This window comes from Macaca fascicularis, chromosome 14 (assembly GCF_037993035.2).
Source record: "Macaca fascicularis isolate 582-1 chromosome 14, T2T-MFA8v1.1".
Lineage (NCBI taxonomy): Eukaryota > Metazoa > Chordata > Mammalia > Primates > Cercopithecidae > Macaca > Macaca fascicularis.
In genome coordinates this window covers 55782758-55809298 of record NC_088388.1, presented here as the reverse complement: position 1 = coordinate 55809298, position 26541 = coordinate 55782758, and the positions used below count along the sequence as shown (strand labels likewise).

The window sequence follows — 26541 nt, the reverse complement described above, 5'->3', positions numbered from 1 at the left end:
CTCCAGTAAACACATGGCACATGTGACCCCTACCAAATGCTGACAGGTCTTTGTGCATGTGGAGTGCCCACCCCAAGGGAAGAATCCAAGGAGGAGAGATGCAAGACCCTGAACACATGACAACATATAAAATCCCGAGTCAAAGCTCTAACAGTGCACTTAATCTCTCAAGTTGTCTGCTTGGCCCTCTTCCAAGTGTACTTTACTTCCCTTCATTCCTGCTCTAATGCTTTTAAATAAACTTTCACTCCTGCTCTAAAACTTGCCTTGGTCTCTCACTCTGCCTTATGCTCCTTGGTTGAATTCTTTCTTCTGAGGAAGCAAGAATTGAGGTTGCTGCAGACCTGTATGGATTTGCTGCTGGTAACATACTTTGGTGCTGTGGCTTGGATACATTCCCTAATATTAACATACTTTGGTGCCACGTGATTCGAATATGCTTCCACAGTGGTAAGACATCTCTATGCCTCACCTTCTTTGGCTGGAGGTGTTTAACCCTTGTACACAGTTTTGTTTGCTCTTTTCATTCTCCGGCTTACTAACCACCCCCCAGAACAATTCTCTGCCACAGTGGCTCTGTTCCCCAAGCTCATCTCTCAGCTCCTGCTGATGGGTAGCTCACAGGGGTAGGAAGGACCTTGGAGTCCTTCACAGGTAAGATCCTTGACCTGAGACACAAAGGTTCTCCTAGACAAGAGGCTCATGAGAGTGGTAAGGCTAAAGCCTAAAACTGTGCAATGTCTGGGGTTTCCTCTGCTTTTTCAACTAAAATTGGCTCTTTCCCAAAAACCCACACCACCTATTCTCCCGTTTTCTGTGTGTATTCTGAAATGGCCTTGTACACCCTTCAGACTGTCCACCTCGAGGCAAGTTAGCCTCTTTTGCTTTCACTTTGCATGCCATGTAACTGTTAGTGGTACACCCTCAGCTCTTGCGGAATTTGCGCAGCAGCAAAAACATGGGCTCCCTTGTGGATATCTCGAGACTTATACTAGTTTTTACCCTACCAGCTCAGATGACTTCTAATCCTTCCTCTGTCTGTTGGCACACTGCTAGGACAGACACTAATTGGATCCCCAGTCAGCTCCTTATGACTTACCATATGCTTTTCGATCCTGTTACGGTCCAGGGCTGAGTTTTCCGGTGGCTTCTGAAGTAGTTTCCTGCCCGCATAGGGCCTCATTCTAGCCCTTTAAGGACCCCATCTACCTGCTTTTTTTGAGTTAGCACCCCTTCGGGAGGAGGGGAAATTCTTCCTTTGCCATTTGTGAATTCTTACATCAAGCCCTAAGTCCTCCAGAGGTTACTACTTTATGTTAAGAAGACAAATAAATGTTGCCCTCTCAAATCCAAGGGATGTTGTTTTTGGAAGCCTAAGAAAGGTTTCCATGATTATTCCTCTGGCTTCTTCCTACTTCCTCCTGGAGCTTCCATTTCTCTAATCACTTCCATGCCTTTCTCAATATTCATCAAGATCTTCAAGGTCATATTTGAAGGGAGGGAAGTTCAGCCCCCTTGCAGCAGTTAGCTGAAAAACAGGTTTCTTGTCTAGTTAGAGAACAAGGGAAATGGGAATCTGAGAAAAGGGATAATCATTTTGTTGCTAGAATGCTCCGAGTGAGAGTCACTGTAAGGTCATGGAGGCAAGAATATAGGATGGCGCAAGGCCGCCGGCACAAGAGACCCATAGGACAGAGACGGAGGCTGGTCCCAAGTTAACAGATTATCATTAGAACAGAGATGAAGGCAAGGTTAGGGGTAAATAGTAAGACCAGTTCATTCCGGAACCCCACGGATGAACAGGAGAGGGCTCTCTGTTCACTCTGGTATCTCTTCTGTGAAAAGAGGGTACCGAAGTTAAGGGTACACAGTAAGATCAACTCATTCCAGAACCCTAAGGACAAATGGGGGGCGTCCTATTCAGGATAATAGGAAGAGAAGACACTTTTTTTCTTTTTTTCTCGTCTATTCTCTCTTCACAGGTGGGTAATTCCATCTTCATACCACAGGACACAACCCTCAGATGCATTCTCAAGAACTGGGAAAAGTTTGACTCCAAAACCCTATAAAGGAAAAGGCTAATGTTTTTCTGTAACACAGCCTGAGTTGAATACAACTGTGCTCCAAGACCAGGAATCTTGGACAGAAAACCAAAATATTAACATAATCTATCAACTAGATTTACTTTGCCACCAGCAGGGAATATGGATAGAAATCCCCTATATACAGGCCTTCATAGCCCTGTAAAACAACCCTGACCTTTGTTGGGCTTGTAAAATGGATCTAGTGATGATAGCTGCCATAGCCAGACAGTCCCCTCTGGTTGGTTCGGGACACTCCTTATTGGGTATACCCTGGTTTCAAGCCCCAGAAGGGCAAAAGATGACAGCTCAAACCCCACTGCCCCTTCTACCTCATTATATTCTAGTCTCCCAGGCCCGTAGCCCCTCCATATCCAGGGCTATCATCTGGATACCACCCTCTTAGGTCATGCCCCCTTCAAGAGGCCAGTAGCCCCAGTGTACCCACTAGATCCCAGACTCCATTCACTATGTAAGGCCTGAGCCAAATTACAGTAGAACTAGGGGAGTTTATGGAGGACCCTGACAAATACATCAAAGGGTTCTGTAAACTGGGATTAACATTTGAACTCACTTGGAGGGATTTCTCAGTCATACTAGGGCAAATTCTGTCTAAGGGAGAAAGTGATTCCATTACGGAGGTGGCCCAACAATTTGGAAATCCAATGCGTATGACTGACCCTGGTGGCTACCCTGTAGGAGCCATCACAGTTCCCCAGGTTAACTCTAAGTGGGATTACAATACCCAGGGAGGTATATGGGGATGAAACCACATGTTCCTCTGCCTGGTAGAAGGGATAAAAGCTAGCAGAACAAAGGCTGTGAACTATAATACATTGGCCTTAACAGATCAAGGTCGTCTTGAAAACCCCATCACTTTCCCAGAGAGGCTACAAGAGGCCCTAGTGAAACATACTAACCTAGACCCAGAGACATCAGAAGGGCAACTGGTCCTACAGGACCATTTCCTAACTCAGGCAACCCCAGATATTCAGAGCAAACTCCAAAAGCTACCATTGGACCCCAATACCCCTATGCCTGACATTCTCAAAACAGTTGCCTTGGTCTTTTACAACAAGGACCAAGAGGAAGAAGAAAGGGCTCAGGAAAAGGAAAGGCAAATGGAAAAGTGGCAGCTCCAACTATTGGCTGTCTTAGAAGTCCACCAGCTCCCTCCAATTTGCCCTAGGAATATCTTCCCAAATAATCGCCATTGGTATAAGAAGCCAGGCCACTGGAAGGCCAACTGCATCAATGGGACAGATGGGAAAAAGCCTTGCATGGCTTGCCCCCCTCCACCACAAACCTGGCAACTGGGAATAGGACTGCCCAGAGGGCTGGAGGGCCCCTGGGAGAGAATCCCTGACCTTGAGCTGAAGTGGCCTACAATCCAGCTGGCTCCCAGATCAAACATCACTATTGAAGGGACAGAGCCAAGGAATGCTTTGGATGTAGCAGGTAGGACTATAAGTTTTCTTTTGGACACTGGAGTAGCCTACTCAATGCTTACGTCTTTTCCTGGGCAATTATCCTCCAAATCCTGCCAGATAATGGGGATAAATGTAGTGCCCATAACCAGGAGGTTTACTCCTCCTTTGTGCTGCCTATCTGGGGGAACTGTCTTTTCTCACTTGTTTTTAGTGATGCTAGAATGTCCCATACCCCTTTTGGGAAGAAATATTTTATTTAGTCTAGGGGCTCAGTTAACCTTTCCTCCAGGGCAGACATCCCTTTTCCAACTGCAATCTTACGCCTCAAGGAAACCACACACAAGAATGAACTGCCCATGGACTGTATCATTAATCCAGAGGTCTGGATATGTTCCTACTGTCATATATAACATTTAAAAATGTTACAACTGCAAAACAGTTAAAATTATTACTTTCTATGTATTTTTATTTATTAAAGTTCTAGGATACATGTGCAGAATGTGCAGGTTTGCCAAATAGGTATGCGTATGCCATGGTGGTTTGCTGCACCCATCAAACTGTCATCTATATTAGGTACTTCTCGTAATGCTATCCCTCCCCTATCCCCCGACAGGCCCAGGTGTGTGATGTTCCCCTCTCTGTGTCCATGTGCTCGCGTTGTTCAACCCCCACTTAAGAGTGAGAACATGCGGTGTTTGGTTATATGTTCCTGTGTTAGTCTGCTGAGAATGATGGTTTCCAGCTTCATCCATGTCCCTGCAAAGGACATGAACTCAACCTTTTTTTATAGCTGTATAGTATTCCATGGTGTATATGTGCCACATTTCTTTATCCAGTCTATCACTGATGGGCATTTGGATTGGTTCCAAGTCTTTGCTATTGTGAACAGTGCTGCAATAAACATATGTGTGCATGTGTCTTTATAGTAGAATATAGTAGATTTATAATCCTTTGGCTATACACCCAGTAATGGGATTGCTGGGTCAAATGGTATTTCTGGTTCTAGAAACTTGAGGAATTGCCACACTGTCTTCCACAATGGTTGAACTAATTTACACTCCCACCAAGAATGTAAAAGAATTCCTATTTTTCCACATCCTCTCCAGCATCTGTTGTTTCCTTTTTAATGACTGCCATTATGGCTGGCATGAGATGGTATCTCACTGTGGTTTCGATTTGCAATTTTCTAGTGACCAGTGATGATGAGCTTTTATTCATGTTTCTTGGATGCATAAATGTCTTCTTTTAACAAATGTCTGTTCATATCCTTCACCCACTTTTTGATGAGGTTGTTTTTTTCTTTTAAGTTTGTTTGAGTTCTTTGTAAATTCTTTCAATATTAGCCCTTTGCTAGATGGATAGATTGGAAAAATTTTCTCCCATTCTGTAGTTTCTTTTGCAGTGCAGAAGCTCTTCAGTTTAATTAGATCCCATTTGTCTATTTCAGCTTTTGTTGCCATTGCTTTCAGTGTTTTAGACATGAAGTCTTTGCCTATGCCTATGTCCTGAATGGTATTGCCTAGATTTTCTTGTAGAGTTTTCAATAATTTTAAGTCTTACATTTAAGTCTTTAATACATCTTGAGTTAATTTTTGCATAAGGTGTAAGAAAGGGGTCCAGTTTCACTTTTCTGCATATGGCTAGCCAGTTTTCCCAACAGCATTTATTAAATAGGGAATCCCTTCCCCATTGCTTTTGTCAGGTTTGTCAAAAATCAGATGGTTGCAGATGTGTTATTTCTGAGGTCTCTGTTCTGTCCCATTGTTCTATATATCTGTTTTGCTACCAGTACCATGCTATTTTGGTTACTGTAGCCTTGTAGTATAGTTTGAAGTCAGGTAGCATGATGCCTCCAGTTTTGTTCTATTTGCTTAGGATTGCCTTAGCTATACGGGCTCTTTTTTGGTGCCATATGAAATTTAAAGTAGTTTTTTCTAATTTTGTGAAAAAAAGTCAATGGTAGCTTGATGGGGATAGCATTGAATCTATAAATTACTTTGGGCAGTATGGCCATTTTCATGATATTGATTCTTGCTATCCATGAACATGGAATGTTTTTCTATTTGTTTGTGTCCTCTCATGTCCTTGAGCAGTGGTTTGTAGTTCTCCTTGAGGAGGTCCTTTACATCCCTCATAAGTTGTATTCCTAGGTATTTTATTCTCTTTGTAACAATTGTGAATGGAAGTTCACTCATGATTTGGCTGTTTGTGTATTATTGGTGTATAGGAATGCTTGTGATTTCTTTATGCTTTTTTTAAAAACTAAGAGAAGAAATAAAAAAATACACATATAGTCTATTTACCCACAGATTTGCCATTTCTAGTGTTGTTTGTTCGTGTGAAATCAAGTTATTAACTGGTCTCTCTTTCCTGCAGTCTTAAGGATTTCCTTTGATTTTTTGTTTTTTTGGAGAGACAGTCTCACTCGATCACCCAGGCTGGAGTGTAGTGGTGCGATCTTGGCTCACTGCAACCTCTGCCTCCCAGGTTTAAAAGACCCTTCCAACTTAGCCTCTCAAGTAGCTGGGACCATAGCTGTATGCCATCACATCTGGATAATTTTTGTATTTCTTTGTAAACATGGGGTTTCACCATGTTGGTTGTGAACTCCTGGGATCAAGTGATCCACCCACCTCAGCCTCCCAAAGTATTAGGATTACAGGTGTGAGCCACCACATCTGGCCTTCCTTTTGTATTTCTTATAGAGCAGGTCTACTAGTAGCAACAAATCTGTTTTTGTTTACTTGAAGATGTCTTCATTTTATCTTTGTTTCTGAAAGATAGTTTTGCCAGTGACAGAATTCTTGTCTGACATTTTCTTTCAGTGCTTTTAATACATCACATCAATGCCTTCTGTCTCCCATTCTTTCTGTTGAGAGACCCACTGTAATAATATTCTAGTTCTTTTGATTCATATTGATGAATTATTTTATCTTGCTATTCTCAAGAGTTTGCTTTCACCAGTTTCACAATCATGCTGTGTCTACATGGGGATTTTTTTACTGTTAATCTGGGCTTCATTGTGTTTCTTGGGTCTACAGGTTAATGAATTCAACAAATTTTGGAAAGTTTTTGAGATTATTTCTTCAAATACACTCTTCTAATCACCCCCATATCCATCCAGTGGAGATGATCTGTACCTAAAAGGTATTATTGTCTCAAAGGTCTCTGAGAATCTGTTATTTTATTTCAATCTTTTTCTCTATGTTCTTTATACTGGATCATTTCTCTTGGTCTTTCACCAAATTTTATTTTTATTTCTGACATCTCAAATGTGCTATTAAGCTCAGCTAGAGAATTTCTGTTCTAGTTATTTATTTCGAGAAAGGGTCTTACTCTGTTGCTCAGGCTGGAGTGCAGTGGCATAATCACAGCTCACTGCAGCCCCAGCCTTCTGAGCTCAAGCGATCCTCCTACCTCAGCTTCCTGCATAGCTGGGACTAAGGGGTGCACCACCACACCCGACTAATTTTTTACTTTGTAGACATGAGTTCTCACTATGTTTCTCAGGCTGGTCCTGAACTCCTGGGCTTAAGAGATCCTCCTGCCTCAGCCTCCCAAAGTACTGGGATTACAGGTATGAGTCACAATGCCTGGCCTGTTTCAGTTATCATACTGTTCAATCTATAATGTCTATTTGGCTCTTTTTCAGTTTTTACTTCACTACTGAAATTGCCTAGGTGTTGAGCCACTCTCATTATATTTTGTCTTAATTCTTTCAATATGGCTACCATTAATTCTTTTAGCATATTTATAATAGCTGATTTAAAGTCCTTATCTGCTAAATCCAGTATGTGTGTTCACTCAAGGCAGTTAATACTATTTTTTTTCCCCTGAGTATGGGTTACACTTTACTGTTTCTTTGAATGTCTCTTGCTTTTTGGTAAAAATTGAACATTATAAATAATACACTGCATTAAATTTGAATTATTTTTTCCTGAAAGCTTTTTTTTTTTTTTTGAGTGGGGGAGGGTGGTCACTGCTTTAAGCTGCAAAATCTGCTTGTGATGTTAGGCTGCTGATGTCTCATTTAAAAATTTTTATTGTTTAGCTTGGCTTCCTAGGGGTTATCCCTGCGTTTGCATGGTCCACTTGGTCAGTCCATAATTTGGGCAGAGGTTGTGCTCAAAGACCTTGAACCAGTAAAGCTTCTATGTACTGCTGACCAATTTTGCACGGGTTGAAGTGCGTTCACAGTTTATCCAGATTTTAAGTATGCTTTCAGTTCCAGCTGAATTTTATTGGGTCTTCCTGCATATGTGCATAGTTTCCCAGGCAGCCAGGGATGTATAGAGACACTGTCTAGTCCTTCTAAGACTTTCTCCTCTCCACAATTTCTCTGTTAAATTTCTGGCTGATGTGCACTAGCCCCAACTATGACTGTAATTCAGACAGGCATCTGATGTTTTTCTCCTTTCATCTTCTACTGGGTTCAATACTTATACTGATAATGATGCCATGGGTTTTAGCCCTCCACCCCAAATAAATTCCACTCCATCTGGCAGCAAAGCTGGTTTGCTACCCAGCCCTACTCTGCCACTACCACTCTCACTGGCAGAGATGGGATGTAGGGGAGAGAGGGCAACCACCAGATAAGAATGCTGCAGACTCCTGCAGTTTTTACACAAAGTTCTAGCATGAATAAACGTTTCTAAATTTGTCATTTGCTTTTGGTCAATTTCCAGAGCCCTGAAATAGTTGTATTCAACAATTTTGTCTAGTTTTATACTGGTTCTTTGGGGGAAAGGATTTGCTAAACTCTTTGTACTGTCTTTGGTGATGTTAATTTTGTTCTCCCAAATTTTGTCCAATGCTGTCCAATTTCTCCAATGAATACTTAGTATTTTTCCTGCAACTAAAAAGCAATCTGTAGCAAGGCACTTTAAGATCACGTAAATATCTCATCTCTCATCAAAATGCCTGGCTAGATTTAGCATCTATTGATAATTTCTGCCTGAATAGATCTTTACTATAATGATTATAGAATTATTTTCCAAATCCAGCACTCACTCTGTATTTACCAGTCAGCACTTGGCATTCTACATAGCAAAATCCTCCCTTTTTCTCTACTTACTTTATTCATTAGCAGTGTGGACTCATGAATACCTATATTTTTCCTAACAGTCTATAAGTCATTACTATCCTTAATTATTCTGGTGCTAAACATGTCCTAGATTTATGCAGTAGGAACCCTTTAACTTAGTTCCTGCGTCCTTGAGACAGAGCTCTTTTCTTTTTCCAGGCTCATATTGTACCTACCCTGTCCTAGCCCCAATCCAGCCATTTCTCCTAAGAGTCCTGGTTCCCTTTGGTGAGAAATGGTATCAAAGACCAAAATTTTAGGTGTTAGGGCATGTGTTAGATCATTTTTACTGGGGTGACTTTGCTTCTAGGCCACTTTTGCCTATAGATGGAGCTAGGAAATATATGCATGTACATATATACATACACATACATACATGAGAACATATACATGCATATATATTTGAGAAATCCTGAGTCTATGCCATTACTTTCAATTCCATTCCATCCCCACAGGGTATCCCTCACTATCCCAATTCATATTTGTATGTTCCTTCTTCCACTGAGAATCCTGGGTCCTAATAACATCAACATACTTATTCATTTGCTAAATCCTATATTACACATAAAAGAGCTTCAGAATTGTTTCAGCCATTTCAACTAAAAATGGCCGGGTGCGGTGGCTCAAGCCTGTAATCCCAGCACTTTGGGAGGCCGAGACGGGCGGATCACTAGGTCAGGAGATCGAGACCATCCTGGCGAACACGGTGAAACCCCGTCTCTACTAAAAAATACAAAAAACTAGCTGGGCGAGGCGGCGGGTGCCTGTAGTCCCAGCTACTCGGGAGGCTGAGGCAGGAGAATGGCATAAACCCGGGGGGCGGAGCTTGCAGTGAGCTGAGATCCGGCCACTGCACTCCAGCCCGGGCGACAGAGCCAGACTCCGTCTCAAAAAAAAAAAAAAAAAGAAAAAGAAAATGGAGTTCACTATTTGTTTGCAATTCTGTTCCCAAAACTGTCCAAAGCTGAGTTTGTACAGTCAAATACTCGTAAGTTACTAAAGTAACTTAGTTTTCCCTCTTCAGTGTGGTTACATTATTTGAATGACAGTGGAGTTTGTTTACATATGCTTTTACTTTTAACATAATATTTTCTTTCTTTTCCTTTCTTCTCATCCTAATTTTTTTATATAAGACACAAATATGCTGCCACAAGTCAAAATAATTCAGGAAGACACACTTAGAAAAGTGTCATTCCCTCCCTCAGTTAATAGTACCATACCAGGCCAGGCGCAGTGGCTCATGCCTGTAATCCCAGCACTTTGGGAGGCTGAGGTAGGTAGATCGCTTGAGCCCAGGAGTTCAAGACCAGCTTGGGTAACATAGTGAAATCCCATCTTTACTAAAAAATACAAAAATTAGCCAGGCACGGTGGTGCGTGTCTATAGTCTCGGCTACTTGGGTCGGGGCTGACATAGGAGGACTGCCTGAGCCTGGGAGGTCGAGGCTACGGTGAGCTGAGTTTGCATCACTGCACTCCAGCCTGGGCAACAGAGTAAGACACACCCTGTCTCAAAAATAATAATAATAATAATAATAATAATAATACTGTATCAATGCCAGTTCCTGATATCCATAATGTACTATGATTATGTAAGATATTGTTGTAGGAAGGTGGGTAATGCATACATACGGACTCCAGATGAATTTAGTTATTTCTTGTGAGTCAAACTATTTAAAATAAAAAGTGATATTTTTTAAAGTCTGTGCATGTATTAGTTTTTTATGGCTGCTGTAACAAATTACCACACATTTGGTGGCTTAAAACAAGACAAATTTATTATTTCACTGTTGTGGAAGTCCTGTGATCAAATTTTCCAGCTTCTGTTGACTTTTCACATTCTTTGTCTTGTGGTTTCCTTCCATCTTCAAAGTTGACAATGGCCAGTCATACTGTATTACTCTGAAGGTGAATCTTTTGCCACCCTATTTCATCTTTTAATGACTCGTGAGATTATTGTGGGTCCACCTGGGGTGGGAGCTTCCTAAAGGGACTGACCCTTGAAGTAGATTTTGACAGAGAAGCATTAGTTAAGGAGAAAAGAAAAGCATAGCATTCAAAGCTGACAAAAGAGTGAGGAAGTAAACGGCATTAACAGACCTACAAGTAACTTGGCCAAAGACAAATTTATGAAGAATCTGTATGTCATGTCAAGTCTAGTCTTTTTAATGAAGACTCTGGGGAAAAACTTACCCCTCTTTCTTTTTTTGAGATGGAGTCTCACTCTGTCACCAGGCTGGAGTGCAGGGGTATGATCTTGGCTCACTGCAACCTCCGCCTCCCGAGTTCAGCAATTCTCCTGCCTCAGATGCCCCCCTCACCACTCCAGCTAATTTTTGTATTTTTAGTAGAGATGGGGTCCCACCTTGTTGTCCAGGCTGGTCTTGAACTCCTGATCTCGGGCGATTGACCCGCCTCGGCCTCCCAAAGTGCTGGGATTACAGGCATGAGCCACCATGCCAGGCCCCCACTTTGCTCTTATCTGAACTCTCTGCCCTACCCCACAAAAATTCACAAGTAGTTCATCAGAAAATAAAATTCATAATCAGTATCATTTAGTATCAGATAAATTGTGAAGAATGGAGGCATGCAGTTGTGAGGAACTTTACCTTACTCATACTAGTAAAAACAATCAGTTGATGTTGTCAAGAGAGGCAATATTATACTATATTTACTGAGAGGACATATGTCTCATAATGTAGAAATGAGATAGGAACAATATTCTAGTGCTTAAAGGGTAAGTTTTTCATTATCCAGAAAATTAATAGTATAATACAAAACAATTTACCCAAGCCTAATTGAAGTACCACTTATATTCTTTATTCTTAAATGTCACACGCTTTCTTAAGTTTTACATAATAATTATTATTATTATTATTATTTTTTGAGATGAAGTCTCACTCTGTCGCCCAGTCTGGAGTGCAGTGGCGCGATCTCAGCTCACTGCAAGCTCTGGCCCCAGGTTCACACCATTCTCCTGCCTCAGCCTCCTGAGCAGCTGGGACTACAGGCACCCGCCACTGTGCCCAGCTAATTTTTTGTATTTTTAGTAGAGACGGGGTTTCACCATGTTAGTCAGGATGGTCTCGATCTCCTGACCTCGTGATCTGCCTGCCTCGGCCTCCCAAAGTGCTGGGATTACAGGCGTGAGCCACTGCGCCCAGCAAGTTTTACATAATTAATAATCTCAAATATTTTAAATTACATTAATGATTTTTATTCCTATGTAGCAGTCTTTGTTGCTGTGTTCACAGTTACATAGCTATTGAGAAATCCAGTTTCTTTGAATTTTCTAAGTCAAAATCAGTTTTCTATATAACTTTGAATTGTCTCATCTTCTGTAGCCCAACATCCATTCAAAGCTGCACAATAACACAGGAGAAGAAAATATGAAAAGCAGACATTCCAGTGATAATTACTAGTGATTTCACTACAATGGTACATATACATCCTGTTGATTATTCAAAGAGTAAAACATTCTGAAAGATGGCTTCCTGATCTCAATTTTCTTGAGAGGTTAGAGTTCTAAAATTCATTGCACCACATGTTAACAAATGTATCTGTTTCTTTTTGGGGGAAAGAAAAAAACTTTCTCCAGACTCCTCCATGCTTTTAATAATAATGATACGTTACAAAATAGAAGACTATGTGTCAGCTTTCAAATGGGTAAATGGTGGAACAGAAGACCATGTTTCAAAACAGAATATAGTTCAAAAAGTCCTGCACATTTTTAAATTTAATTTAATTGTATTTTTTTTGAGACGGAGTCTTGTTCTGTCACCCAGGCTGGAGTGCAGTGGCGTGATCTCAGCTCACTGCAAGCTCTGCCTCCCGGGTTCATGCTATTCTCCTGACTCAGCCTCCCGAGTAGCTGGGACTACAGGTGCCCGCCACCACGCCTGGCTAATTTTTTTGTATTTTTAGTAGAGATGGGGTTTCACTGTGTTAGCCAGGATGGTCTTGATCTCCTGACCTCGTGATCCACCCGCCTCGGCCTCCCAAAGTGCTGGGATTACAGGCATGAGCCACTGCACCCGGCCTGCACAATTTATTATAGTTCTTTCTGGTCAATCCACAATGGGGAAAACAGTATAGTACTGGTCACAGCTTAATGTAAATCATGAAAAAGGAGATTTCTCATTCACTGAACCAACATTTATTGTGTACTACAGGCACTAGGATATAGCAGTGAATGAAGACAATATCCCTAACTTCATGGATTAACTAATAAAGTTTCAAATTTATCACTGAGAGGTAATGTTTACTACCTGTTACAAATTTAGCATTAGTTCCACATATGGTAGATATGGCAAATATTCTAAGTAAAAAAGTAAAAAGTGTGGTCAGTTGGGCATCTGAAAGGAGGTGTAGTTTAGTCCTTATGAACACAGGCTTACCCTCCTGACTATGACATGAATTAAATATATTTTACACACACAAATAGAGCTTAGCAATGTGGGAGACTAAATATAAGAAGTCAATTACCAAAAACATATGACTAAAAATGATTCAAATACGTAAAAGGCCAACTCAACCAAAACTGTGTAAAAAGGTACAGCATACCTTTTTCCTTCTTGAACATTCTAATTGTTTTTCTAGCTCTAAGGTAATAACATCAGATTTTTCCAACCTCCAATGACCCAAATTCCTAGACTACGTCTGTTCTGATTGACTTGGTTTTTAATCTACTTTCAATTTTAAATTTAAGAATTAGGAAGCAAAAGGAGCCTTGTGAGTAGAGCACAAGCAGTGGGGAAGAAGAATAGAGAATAACTAGAGAATTATGCAAGTAACAAATAGGAGGGAATTGTACTGGCAGAAACAACTCTTTTAATTCAAACTTCCTCCTTTCTTTTCCTCTTTCTTCCCTTCTGCCAGTATTACATTATTACTGAACTACTGAGATATATTAGCAATCATAAAATTCTAGGGATGGATATATAGAAATATGAGGCAGGCCGGGCGCGGTGGCTCAAGCCTGTAATCCCAGCACTTTGGGAGGCCGAGACGGGCGGATCACGAGGTCAGGAGATCAAGACCATCCTGGCTAACACGGTGAAACCTCGTTTCTACTAAAAAATACAAAAAACTAGCCGGGCCAGGTGGCGGGCACCTGTAGTCCCAGCTACTTGGGAGGCTGAGGCAGGAGAATGGCGTACACCCGGGAGGCGGAGCTTGCAGTGAGCTGAGATCCGGCCACTGCACTCCAGCCTGGGCGACAGAGTGAGACTCTGTCTCAAAAAAAAAAAAGAAAAGAAAAGAAAAGAAATATGAGGCAGGCTCTTAGGAGCTCACAGTTCAGTGAAGATGAAAGACTGGTAAATAAACGGTTAAAGCATAAACGAATAGAGCTATGTACCAAATGTTACAGAGCGCAGGAAAAAAAAAGGTACTTCATCCTGCCACCGTTTGGAAGCTATATACTTAAATGCTGGAGTAGCCATATTTTATAAAAATATTAAAGACTAAAATGCTGAAAGAGCAAACAGAAATTTTAGACAAGAGAACTTTGTGACAAGGAAGAACAATACCTAATGACTCTCTTGCCTTAGAGCATTTATATTCTTTATAGATAATTCAGTACAAAGATAGAGCTATTTAATATTAGCACCTAAGTGCCATACAAAGACAATGGGCAGGACAGTTTTGAACCAGGATCTTTCTGAACTTTCCTCAGATTATATCATGTAGCAACTACATACTTTCTTCACATGTGATTTGAGCAAGCATAGTACACCAGTTCACAAGGACTCAATCGGTCAATGACTGTCAGTCTTTGATATTTTTACAATGGTTTCTTTATAGAACTAGCATAAATATTTAGTCTTTAATTTTGAAATTAAAGCAATCAGTTTCTTAATAACATTCTGACTACTTCTTACAACCCTGTGATCAGGCTTCACCAAACATCTTACTATTCCATGAAGGCCTTTTGTAACTTCCTATATTGCTAAATATGCTTTTCCTTCTAGAATGCCCTTCTTCCACTTTTCTAGCAAGTAAGAGTTTGCTCTTGGTATCTCTATTATTGCACTAATTATATTGCACTGTAGTTTTAAAACGATACCTGTTTTACCATTAGGCTAAAAGTGTATCTGGGATAAGGGCTGTGATTTGTTCATCTTTATATCCCCAGTGACTAACTCAGGAGCTAGCACATAAAAATGGCTTTGTAAACATTTGGTGGAAAAAACATATTTCTACCATCATATAAGCAGGAGGGCATTATGGGGACTTTATTACAGACTCCCATGCCATTTATTAGAAGAAATTACATTAGAACTGTCTTCGTTAGAGATCCTTAGGCCTCTAAAGGTAAGCACATGGTAAATGTGGTAAGCAGTTTCTTCAGAAAAGTGCTCCAGAATGCTAGCAAGGAGATTAAATTTGCTTCAAATCCCAAAGAACATAGCTGACATCCAACTGTCAAAAAATAAGTAATCATAGATATAGTAAAATAGGGCACAAGATGCCGTTATTAGTAATAGTTTAAACTCTTGTGTACTCAAATTTGCAAACTATCTTTTTATGATTGGAGAGGAAATATATTTTCTTTAAATATTTTTTTAGCCCTGATAAGTATGTTGTTGGGACAGACCCTTATGAAAAAAGACAGATTAATGAGAAACATAAGCAAGCTTCCTTCAAAGTCAAACATTGAAAAAAAAGGACTACTTCATTTTTTCCCCTTATAAGTGAGAATACGACTAAAACAAGTAAATAATGCTATATGAATAAGCTGAGAAAACTAAGTGAAGACAGAACCATGATCTGAGGCCCTAGATGTTGATCATTCAAGTAAAAAGGACAAAAATCATCCTACAATTGATGCATGAATTGGGTGGTTCAGCAATTTACCAATCAGTATTTTCTTTTTAAAGAAAACATTTTTACACATCCTAAGCTTCATTTTTACCTCTGGCATCTTTTCATCTTGATGTTTTGGGAACATAAGTTATTTTTAAGGTTCCTACAAATGTTCCTATTGTTATAGTAGGTATTCAGGCAGACATAAGCAGAGCAGGAGAACCTCCTCCCCCTGCCCAACCCCAACCAGCAATGTCAGGCGACCATCAGGTGATGGTCAGGAAAGTTGTTAAACTGTCTCTCTAAAATAATAATTGGTCACAGTGATGCCAGAGAAGGGCAGTTTCCCAATAGATAGAAATACCTGAAACTGGTGATCAGCAGCTTCCTGATAAGAGCTCAGGAGTTGGGTGAGTGGGCTCATGCAGGTGCAGTAAGAGGCAAAATGGCAGAGTTTAACTGCTATATGACCTTCCTCTAGGAACACTGGATTAGTAAAGAAAAAAATGCCTCAAGTGAGCATGTGTACAACTCCAGTAAACACACTGCATGTGAAGCCCCTCCCAGGTGCTAGCAGGCCACTGTGTATGCAGATAGCCCACTCAAGGGAAGAATCAGGGGAGGAGAAATGCAACTACCCAGAAGCATGCCAACCTATAAAATCCCAAGTCAAAAAGTCAAACCGTGCACTTGCTCTCTCAAGTTGCCCGCTTGGCCCAATTCCAAGTGTACTTTACTTCCTTTTGTTCTAGCTCTAAAGCTTTTTAATAAACTTTCACTCCTGCTTTAAAACTTGCCTCGGTCTTTCACTCTGCCTTAGGCCCCTTGGCTGAATTCTTTCTTCTAAGGAGGCGAGAATTTTTGCTGCAGACCCCTAGGGGTTCACTGCCAGTAACGTTATCACTTCAAAAATAATCACATAGTGTTACAGATAGAAGTTTTTCCAGGGAAAGACAAAAGTGAGACTACCAAATGTTTTCCATTAAAACATTTTAAAACTGAAACAACTTTCTGAATAGCAAAGAATGGCTACAGTCAACATTTTAATAACTTTTAGGTACAATAGCAAGGAATGGCTACAGTCAACATTTTAATAACTTTTATGTACAAAGTAAGAATAATATTTGTATGATAAACTGAACAAAAACTTTAAGAACTTAAAAAAAATCTATATTTAATATCAGAGATCAATAGAGACATATTGACCCATTAATAGCTAATAAAAAACTGGCCAAAGTTAAACATAGACAAGTAAAAAGAAAGCATGCATAGAAAAAGGTACAAACACAAATGACACAAGATTAATGTGGTTTAACTGTGGAAACAAAGAGTTGATAGCTGATGGCCCAGGATCATTTTAGTCAGTTTTCAAAAATGTCTGTTAAACAGTATACTGTGCACTGTGAAAACTGGGGGATACATATTCTAAAACTAGTACATGTGCTAGTAAAATCCAAATTACAAGTGAACAGACATGACAAAAGATGTCAAGAGCATTTTACAAGATTATTTGGGGCAGGGAGGGACACCCAAGATTAAATGGGTATGGATTAGATTAAAACATCACAGGGTCTATAAAAACTAGTTCCTATGAATACAAACTTATTAACATTAAAAATCCCAGCATTGTTAGTACACTTAAAACACTAATCCTCAGGTAAACAAAAATAGTTCACATAGGCTGCCAAAAAATAAAAAAAAACCCAAATAAACAAAAAAGACAGTAAACAAGAGATGAAAGCGATTAACAGGAAATTGTAGGGAGTGAAGCTTGGAACGGCAGAGTCCATATAATTATTTCAGAAAAACACAGAGACCTTTTAAACTGTGAAAAACAAATTCATTATGATAACAATTCTTAGAGAGAAGAACAAAGGAAATGCTATCATTACATTTAGACCTTTCACAGGAAAACTAGTCAAGGCTACAAAAGGATCTTATAGTCTTATCTGCTTCCTGTCTGTGCTTTGTAAAATCTGCTACCACCACTACCCCCAACTCAGCTCGAGAACTCTGATAATGGCCTAATATTGGCCTTTGACAAAGTCCAAACAAAATGGTGATAACAGAATGCCTTTACATAGAATTATCGCCACCATATGCTTTGGAAACAACAACTCTGCACACTGCACTGCATCTTTCTTTCTGCTTTCCTTCCTTATCTTTTCCCTATTCTTTCCCAGAAAAAAGTCAATTTACAACATGCAAGCAAAAGATAATGAAGCTGAAAATACTAGAGAGTAAAATAATATAACAAAATTTGATCTTCAAATGAGCAATTATTATGTATTCCAGCACACTTCATCAGTACACAGAAAAATCTTCTACAGTATGATTATGACTTCCACATAGCTAGTGCCTTCTTTTATTTATTCAATAAACACTGATGCCTTTTGCACCTGAGGCACTATGCCAGATATAGAGTACACAATAATAAGACATGTAAGTTTTAGGAAAAACTTCTTATAAACAAACGGGAAAAAAGCATAGGAGAGAACTTCTGTAACATCCCTGAAGATATACTGGAACCAATATACATCAGCCCTGGACTGCCTACCTGTAAGCAGACTTTTTGTTATGTGAGAAGGATAAAATCTGTATTTTGCTTAAATATATATATTTTTAAGGTTTTTAAAAAATATTAGGTATGCACATAAAGGACATAAATAATTTTACAAGTTTAAAAAATCTTTTTATTATAAAACACAGATATAGAAAACCACGCAAATCAAATGTATGGCTTAATACATTATCTTAAATATACCACCCATATCAAGAAAGAGAACTTTGCCAGCAACTGTAAAAGCCTCTGGAAGCCCCTTTTATGTGCCCCCCAATCATAATCTCCTTTCTACTGCCAAGAGTAACCATGCTTTTATTTAATATTATCCACTTTCCTGATTTTTTCTATAGGCAGTTTTTATCACCCAAAAGTACATCTGTAGACACTATAGTTTAGTCCCACTCTATTAAAAAGTTGGATGTCTTTTAAATTTCTTTCAATCTCGAGGTTGAGGAACCTCTAGATTGTTAAAGAACCTGGGACATTTGACTAGGAGAGTTTCCAACAGCCTGGATTTTGGCAATTACATTCTCTTGGTGCAGTTTAACATGTTCCTCTATTTTCTACATTTTCTGTGATCAGACTCAGGTTTAATCCCTCTGGCAAAACAATAAGTAGTGTTTCGTAAGGGTAGACACATAATACTTGCTTGTTTTTCTTTTTGTGGTAACAGCTGTTGATACTTAGATCTTGGTTCACTGAGGATTGCAAAATGATACTCTATTTCTATCATTTCTTTTATGTTTATTAATTAGAAGACTTTCTAAAACAGATAATTGCCCTCAACTACTATTGGTTATCATGATTTTTTCTTTACTGATAAGTTTTCAAGATAAATTGCTCTTTATGATATTCTGAGGTAGGTGACAATTCCTTTTAATTTAATTTAATTTTTTTTTGAGACAGAGTCTCCCTCTGTTGCCCAGGCTGGAGTGCAGTGGCCGGATCTCAGCTCACTGCAAGCTCCGCCTCCCGGGTTTATGCCATTCTCCTGCCTCAGCCTCCCGAGTAGCTGGGACTACAGGCGCCCACCGCCTCGCCCGGCTAATTTTTTGTATTTTTTAGTAGAGACGGGGTTTCACCGTGTTAGCCAGGATGGTCTCCATCTCCTGACCTCGTGATCAGCCCGTCTCGGCCTCCCAAAGTGCTGGGATTACAGGCTTGAGCCACCGTGCCGGCCCGACAATTCCTTTTTAATATTATGAATTCATGGATCTTAAAATATTTGCTGGGTTTCAACCAGCTGCAATTATTGTAATTTTTGAAGCTCAAATTCTATCAGCTTAGATCAGTTGTGAGCCTCTTCAAGATGGCTCCTGAGTTCTTTTAACAAGCCTCTAAGAGTAATTTTTTTTTTAATTCTCATACCATAAATTCACCATTTTAAAGTATATAATTCAGTGGTTTTCAGTGTAGTCACAAGGCTGCACAAGCACCATTAGTATCCAATTGTAGAAGAATTTCATTCCTCAAAAGAAACCCCACACCCATTGGCAGTTATTTCTCATGGCCCCATCCCTCAAGCCCCTCATAATCACTAATCTGCTTTGCCTCTATGTGTTTGCCTAATTCTGGACGTTCCACATAAACAGAATCACAGAATATATGGTTTTTGTGCCTAGTTTCTTTTACTTAGCATGTTTTCAAGATTCACCCAGGTTGCAGCACATATCAATACTTCATTCCATTTTGTGGCTGAATAATTTTCCATTGTGCAGATATATCACAATTTGTTTATCCATTCATCAGCTGAAAGACATTTGGATTGCTTCCACTTTTTGACTCTTATAAATAAGGCTGCTATGAACATTCATGTAAAAGTTTTGGTGGGAATATATGTTTTTCTTTTTTTTAAGAATCTGATACGTTTTGACATATGTACATACTTATAAAACCATCACCACAATCAAGACTGTATACACAAATATCATCCAGAAAGTTTCCTCATGTCCCTTTGTAATCTCGCTCTTCCTATCCACAAAACAACCAGTGACCTCTTTCCATCACCATAGATTAGACTACATTTTTTAGAACTTTAGAGAAACCGAATCATATGATATATAATTTTTCTGACATTTTTCATTCAAAATAATTATTTTCAGGTTAATCTATGTTGCGTGTATCAGCCATTCATTTTTCATATAGCTTAGTAGTATTGCATCATATGAATATACCACAGATGTTTTATCCATTTCCATAATCAATTATCCGTTACCACTGGTGGACATTGAGTTTGTCTCCAGTTTTTCACTACCATAAATAAAATGGCTATGAACATTCACATATAAATATTTTCATGAACATTTTTAAACTTAAAAAAAATAGTCAAACTGTGTTCCAAGATAGTGGTACCATTTTATATTCCTATTAGCCATGAATAAGAGGTCTAATTCATTCACATCTTCAACAGTACTCAGGGAAGCACTCTGAAGTCTCAACACAAAACGCTCCTCCCCCTTCTCACCAAGGGATAAGCCTCAAGTTGTGTGCCTTCTTCCAATCACACCAAGCTGTGTAGGTCACAGCAAGTGTCTCCCCAAGCCCCTTCTTTGTTCTTTGTTCTCAGCCACCCCAGACATCCAAACTATGTCAGCTCCTGCTTGTACTTCCAATGAGGCAACACAGAAACAAATCCCTTAGGCAGCTTGCTCAACAGCCAGAATTTGGGATGCAAGCTCCACTCTTCCCTCCTCCCTGTACCCCCAAGCCTTAAGAGAGTTGAGGAAGGGGCTGATACAGGTAACATAAAATTGCTCTATTTACACATTTCAATGCTGCTATTCTCTGCTTTGTGCAAGTCTGAGGTACTGTAATTTCTTAACTGGAATCTGGAATTGTCATGCAGGGATTTTTGTCAGTAAATCTTTGTTAAATCAGTGTTTCTGTCAGGGAGGGAGGACTGGAATTTCCTATTCCTCTATCTGGTTAATGTCACTCCCAAATTCTCAGTCTTGACTATTTCCTTCACTATTTTAAATATAGTTATTTTAATAACTGCATCTGATAACTCTATTTGCTAAAGTCCCTGTGGTCCTTCACATTGTCTATGGTTTCTTTTGCATTTCTTTCATATAGTTTTGATTCTCACGTTTCTGGTTATTTTTGATTGAGTACAGGGCAGGTATATAAAAGTTTAAAGACAAATTGGAGGTCTAGAATATAGTTATCTTGTTTCAGAGAGGATATACTTTTACTTCTATGAGATGGATAGACAGTAGCATCAAGGATTACCTTAATCCAACTCAAGAAACTGAAATGATTTCAGGCTGTAATGTAGTTCCCAAGGGAGCCAATCTACTTCTGATTCACCCACTCCTAGGCTGTGGCCTTTTATGGTCTCAACTCAAATTATGAGAGTTTCATTAAAAAAATCCACCTTGGTAAAACTTGAATTCCAATTTTCCCTCTTCCCCATAAGATATCAATAGCACTGATCAGCTTCTCAGCCATTTCTTCAAAAATCAACATGTGCCCTTAGGAAAAAATGGTCCCAAATGTTTGGCTCACTTCATTTTCTCTTGGATTGTGGTTTGGCAATTATTTACTGGGTCTGATGCCTTCAAGCAGATCTTATTTTTATTTGTTTATTTTGAGACGGGGTTTCACTCTGTCACCCAGGCTGGAGTGAAGTGGTATGATCTTGGCTCACTGCAACCTCCTCCTCCCGGGTTCAAGCGATTCTCATGCCTCAGCCTCCTGAGTAGCTGGAACTACAGGCGCCTGCCACCATGCTCCGCTAATTTTTTCTATTTTTAGTAGATACGGGGTGTCAGCACGTTGGCCAGGCTGGTCTCAAACACCTGCCCTCAAGTGATCCACCTGTCTTGGCTCCCAAAGTGCTGGGATTACAGGCATGAGCCACTGTGCCTGGTTTAGCAGATGTTGTTTATATTTGTGTATCTTTTCAAGTTGACATTGTTAAGAAGATTATTCCGAATTACACAGGCCACCATTACTGGCAGAGAGGTCTGGGTTTTATAAATGTATACTTTATCTACAGTTTTTTTTTCTTTTAAAGTATTTGGGGTAAAATTTTTTCTGGTACCTAAACATCAAACAAACTGCAGGATGCTTAATATCCCTGGTCCTTGATGCTAAATGCTGGTTACAACCTTCTCCTCTCCTCCCCACTCACAACTCATTGTAAAACTAAGACCGTAGAGGTTTATAAGGTACTCATTAAGTTCACAAAAAATGGTAGCATTTGGAAATGTGAAATAATTTCATTTGTGAAATATTTGTGTCATATCCTTCTATTCCTCTTCATAGTAAATCTCTGCTTTGACCCTTTAGAGGTATGCAACCTTTTTTTAAAGTAAAAACGTCAAGTGAATGGTGCTTGGCCAAAATCAATTAAGTCAATGGTTAGTAGGGACCACGGACAAGCTGCATGCAGGTAGTCCATGAATCTACTAAATTTACTTCCAGGCTGGGTGCAGTGGCTATGCCTATAATCCCAGCACTTTGGGAGGGCAAAGCAGGAGGACTGCTTGAGCCCAGGAGTTTGAGAACAGCCTGGGCAACATGGCAAGACCCTATCTCTATAAAATAAAAAATTAAAAAAATTAACTGGGCATGATTGCATATGCCTATCATCCCAGCTACTCAAGAGGCTAAGGAGGGAAGATTGCTTGAGCCCAGGGTGTTGGAGGCTGTAGTGAGCTGTGTTCATGCCACTGCATTCCAGCCTGGGTGACGACTAAGAGCCTGTCTCCAAAAATAAATTTTTTTTTAATTTCCAAAAGTTTGTGGAGGGAGAATGTAATCAACAAGATGTTCTTTGGAGATATGCCACCAGGAAGGGATTATGATTTCATATTAAATAGATACGCATTAAATATCTAATATGAAATGAATTTAAAGAAAATAGCTTTAAATATTTTAAGGCTTAACTATGATTGCTCAATGAGTAAAAACTTGCACTAATTGACAAAAAACTATATATTTACAGTGTACAATGTGATGTTTTGAAATACGTACACTTTGCAGATAGGCTAAATTGAGCTAATTAACATATGCATTACTTCACATACTTTTTTTTGTGGTAAGAACACTTAAAATCCATTCTCTTAATGATGTTCAAGTATATAATACATTGTTATTAACTGTAGTCACCATGTTGCATAGTAGATATCTTGATATTTCTCCTAATTGAAATTTTATATTCTTTGACCAAAGGGAAATATTATTTTAGAGTTGGCCTGAGAAGAGGCAAATGTAGCTGGAAAGAATTACTTTGAAACTGAGATCACCATTCATTTTAATTCAGATATTAGAAGACTCTATTTATATTTATACTAATTTCCTCTAAGGCTTTCTAACTTTCACTGATTGAAGTTAAAGCAGAAGAATATGGACAGGGACACTGATGAAAAGGGTGGTAAGTTACAGAGCAAAACTAAGAGCAAAATTCAACAAGAGACAAGAGGGAAGCAAGAGGGCAGAATTTCTGTGCAAGAAATTAAGAATTTCATGAAGAGGCAGGGTATGGACCTTAGGGAAGGGAAGATTTCAGCATAACTAGGAAAAGACAAACACAGATGGAGAACAATGAGAGTGGGACACTCATAGGCAGGTATATATAAAGGACAAATCAGAGGTAATGTAAATGGGAATCTTTGGGCAGCCCTAGTTTGAAACATCCTCATTTGTGTTATATTTTTCTTAAATAATGTAAAAGCTGTCCAATGTACAGTAGACACTTTCTAGAATCCTCCCAATCTTTCATCCTAGCCATTGCTGAAAAACTGGAGATAAAGTCCTCATATAGATGGTGGGATGAGAAGAATGAGACTCATAGTCCCACCTGACAAGGTTTCTATAAAAGCAGTTCATCTACGGAAATGCTAAATATATCATCTATTCGTCTTTTAGCATAAAGAAAATGTGTCCACTTTCTTTCTTTCTATGTTAGAGTACAGAGGCACCATCACAGCTCACTGCAGTCTTGAATTCTTGGGCTCAAGTGATACACCTGCCTCAGCCTCCCTAGTAGCTGAGATTACAGTGTGCACCAACATGCCCAGCTAATATTTTAAAAATTTTCTGTAGATATGGGATCTCACTATGTTGTCCAGGTTGGTTTCAAATTCCTGGGCTTAAACAATCCTCCTGCCTCGGCCTTGCAAAGTACTGTGATTACAGGCATGAGCTACCACACTCATCCCATCCACTTTCTAAAAGTCTAACTGACCTAAGAAAAAAAGGGGTCTGGGTTAAAATTTTTAAAAAGAATGAATACTAGGTAAGATCAGGACCCACAAAATTATATATATCCTATATATAAAATATTTAATGGTTTAAAAAATATTTTCTTGATTCATGTGAGGTGATGTCAACTTAAAATAAATCCTTTAATCACAGGTTTCTACAAGATGACATTGAAAATGGGAGAAAAGACATACCCAATTGCTGGAACAGGAGAGCCACACTAGTGCCCGTGACAGGAAGGCTATCATGTAAAGGAGTCTGGATCAGCTGTCTATCTCCTGCACCCAAAGAAAACAGCTTCTGCAGAATGGGAGAAACATACACACACAAACACACACACACACACACACACACACACACACACACACACACACGCACACACGATTTCAGACATTTTTTAAAAAATAAAAATATCTTTGATGTTCATTTTTAGAGCAAACAACCATATAAGATCCAATTAACAGATACAAAGGGCAACAATGGATACCCCATAACATTTAAGTTCTTTGTATACTTAAGTGGCATTGAAAGTTGCAAATCTAGTAAAGATAAGACACAAAAATCATTGATAATCATAACTGGCTAAAAAATAATGAAATGTTAAAGTCAACAACATTAATAAAGGCTCATAAAGCAATTCAAGTTTAGAATCATCTGTGATCAAACTCACATTTAATGTTCTGCCCTTTAAGCAGAGGTAGAAGAATGAAGGAGGAGAGAGCAAGAGAGAGAGAGAAAAAAAAAGGATAAAAATTTAAGACAAAAGACAATGAGAAAGACAGAAGAGAAGTAAAAAGGCGAAGGGCAAGAAAAAGAAATGCCAATCTCACTATAAGCAGGATCTTTGTCAGATTGAAGACAATGTGATTTTTAGAAGGCTGTCCTCTTCCCCAATATTATATAAGAATAAGCAAAATAAATTATCAACTATTTTTAGGGTTTAAGGAAAAAATCTATTCTTTTAAAAGTGTGGTTGACCAAGAAACAATAAATAAATCATAGCAGCAGAGATTATTTTTTTACTTTAGAGACAAATATGAAAATCTCAAGACATACAGAATACATGAATCTATTAATAAGTAGTTACAATGTAACAAAGAACTGTGTTGAGAGTTTTCTTAGCGTTATCTTATAATTTTTATCACTCCAACATTTTTCAATTTAGGTTAATAAAAATGAGGTGTAACTATATACAAGAGTAAGAAAGGTAAAAGAGCACATTTAAAAGTTCAACTTAATATATTTCCAAGAAAATACAAACTGCAGTTCAAGTTACACGAAATATGACTTCTAATTATGCTATGTGAAAGACGAACCCTGTGTTAAAATTAACCTCATGACCTAAGAAAAGAATGGAATCTTGAGTGTCTAGAAGGCAGACCATGGGGACAATGCTTAACTAAACTAGGATCTTCCCTAAAACAAAAATATTTAAAGAATTCTTTCTTTCACCATAAATTAAATTAACTGGAGGAGAGGGGAAGAGAAACAATCCTTCTCCACCCCTCTTTCTATTCTATTTACCTGAGACCCTCCAGCCGCTGGGACAAGGCAGGCACAAAGGTTAGCAATTAGACTTTCCAAGGAGACATTCAGGCTATCCACATACACGGTATAGATCAAACCCAGGCAAGCCTGCAAAAAGATAGATACATGTAATTATTTCATGGAAAAAGCATTAAAAATAAATTGTTATGACATCTGTTCTAGGACAATTTCTCTTTGAACCTAGTAAAGTATATTATACAGTGAACATGGAATACATTTTAAACAGCAAAAATTAAGTTTATTAAATTTTCCTTAGAACCAGAACCTCCAAATGAGCTTCTGAGATGAGTTTATGGAAAGCAGAAATCCACAATTTGTAAAACAGATGTGTGTGCTCTGATAACTACTTTAGCAAATCTGTAGCGCTAATATTGTTTTTGCCTCAACTTAGTTTGTTAAACTCCAAATCTCAAGATAGAAACTTAGAAATTTTATCTTGTTTGGTGGTTTTTATAAATCTGGAATGCTTATTCTACAGAAAAATTTAACATGTGAATTGTAAGAAAGGATTGCAAAACAGAGACAAGATTGTAAGATTAACACTGAGTTCAGAAGAAGGTAGGTGGTAAAACAGACATAATGCAATCTTTATGAATCTCTTTCAGTATAGCGAAATTTGTGACTTTGAAAACTTAGTATTGGCTTGGAGTTACCCATTGTCATTGAAATCTTGGCACTAAATTAATTCTTTCTTAACATAAATAATCTCAATTTCTGGAAAAGTTTTACAGAAATTTTATGTTAGCACAAACATTTACAAATGAATAAAAATTTCCTCTTATGTTTGAAAATTCTGTGTTTCTAAAATAAGAAAATAACT

The 26541-nt window shown here is 38.8% G+C and overlaps 1 protein-coding gene across 9 annotated transcripts in view; it reads right to left on the bottom strand.

Moving 5' to 3' along the window:
* Nucleotides 1-26541, bottom strand: part of SBF2 (SET binding factor 2) — a 519142-nt gene that overhangs the window by 240147 nt on the left and 252454 nt on the right. For all 9 annotated transcript variants that reach the window (XR_012423398.1, XM_045370372.2, XM_045370373.2 and 6 more), the window contains 2 exons: nucleotides 25698-25808; nucleotides 24368-24473 (listed from right to left, as the gene is read on the bottom strand). Coding sequence is in view for 7 of the 9 variants with exons in the window: in XM_045370372.2 (XP_045226307.1) it covers nucleotides 24368-24473; nucleotides 25698-25808 (217 nt within the window). In the remaining 2 variants the exon portion in view is untranslated. The remainder of the gene's footprint in view (nucleotides 1-24367; nucleotides 24474-25697; nucleotides 25809-26541) is intronic.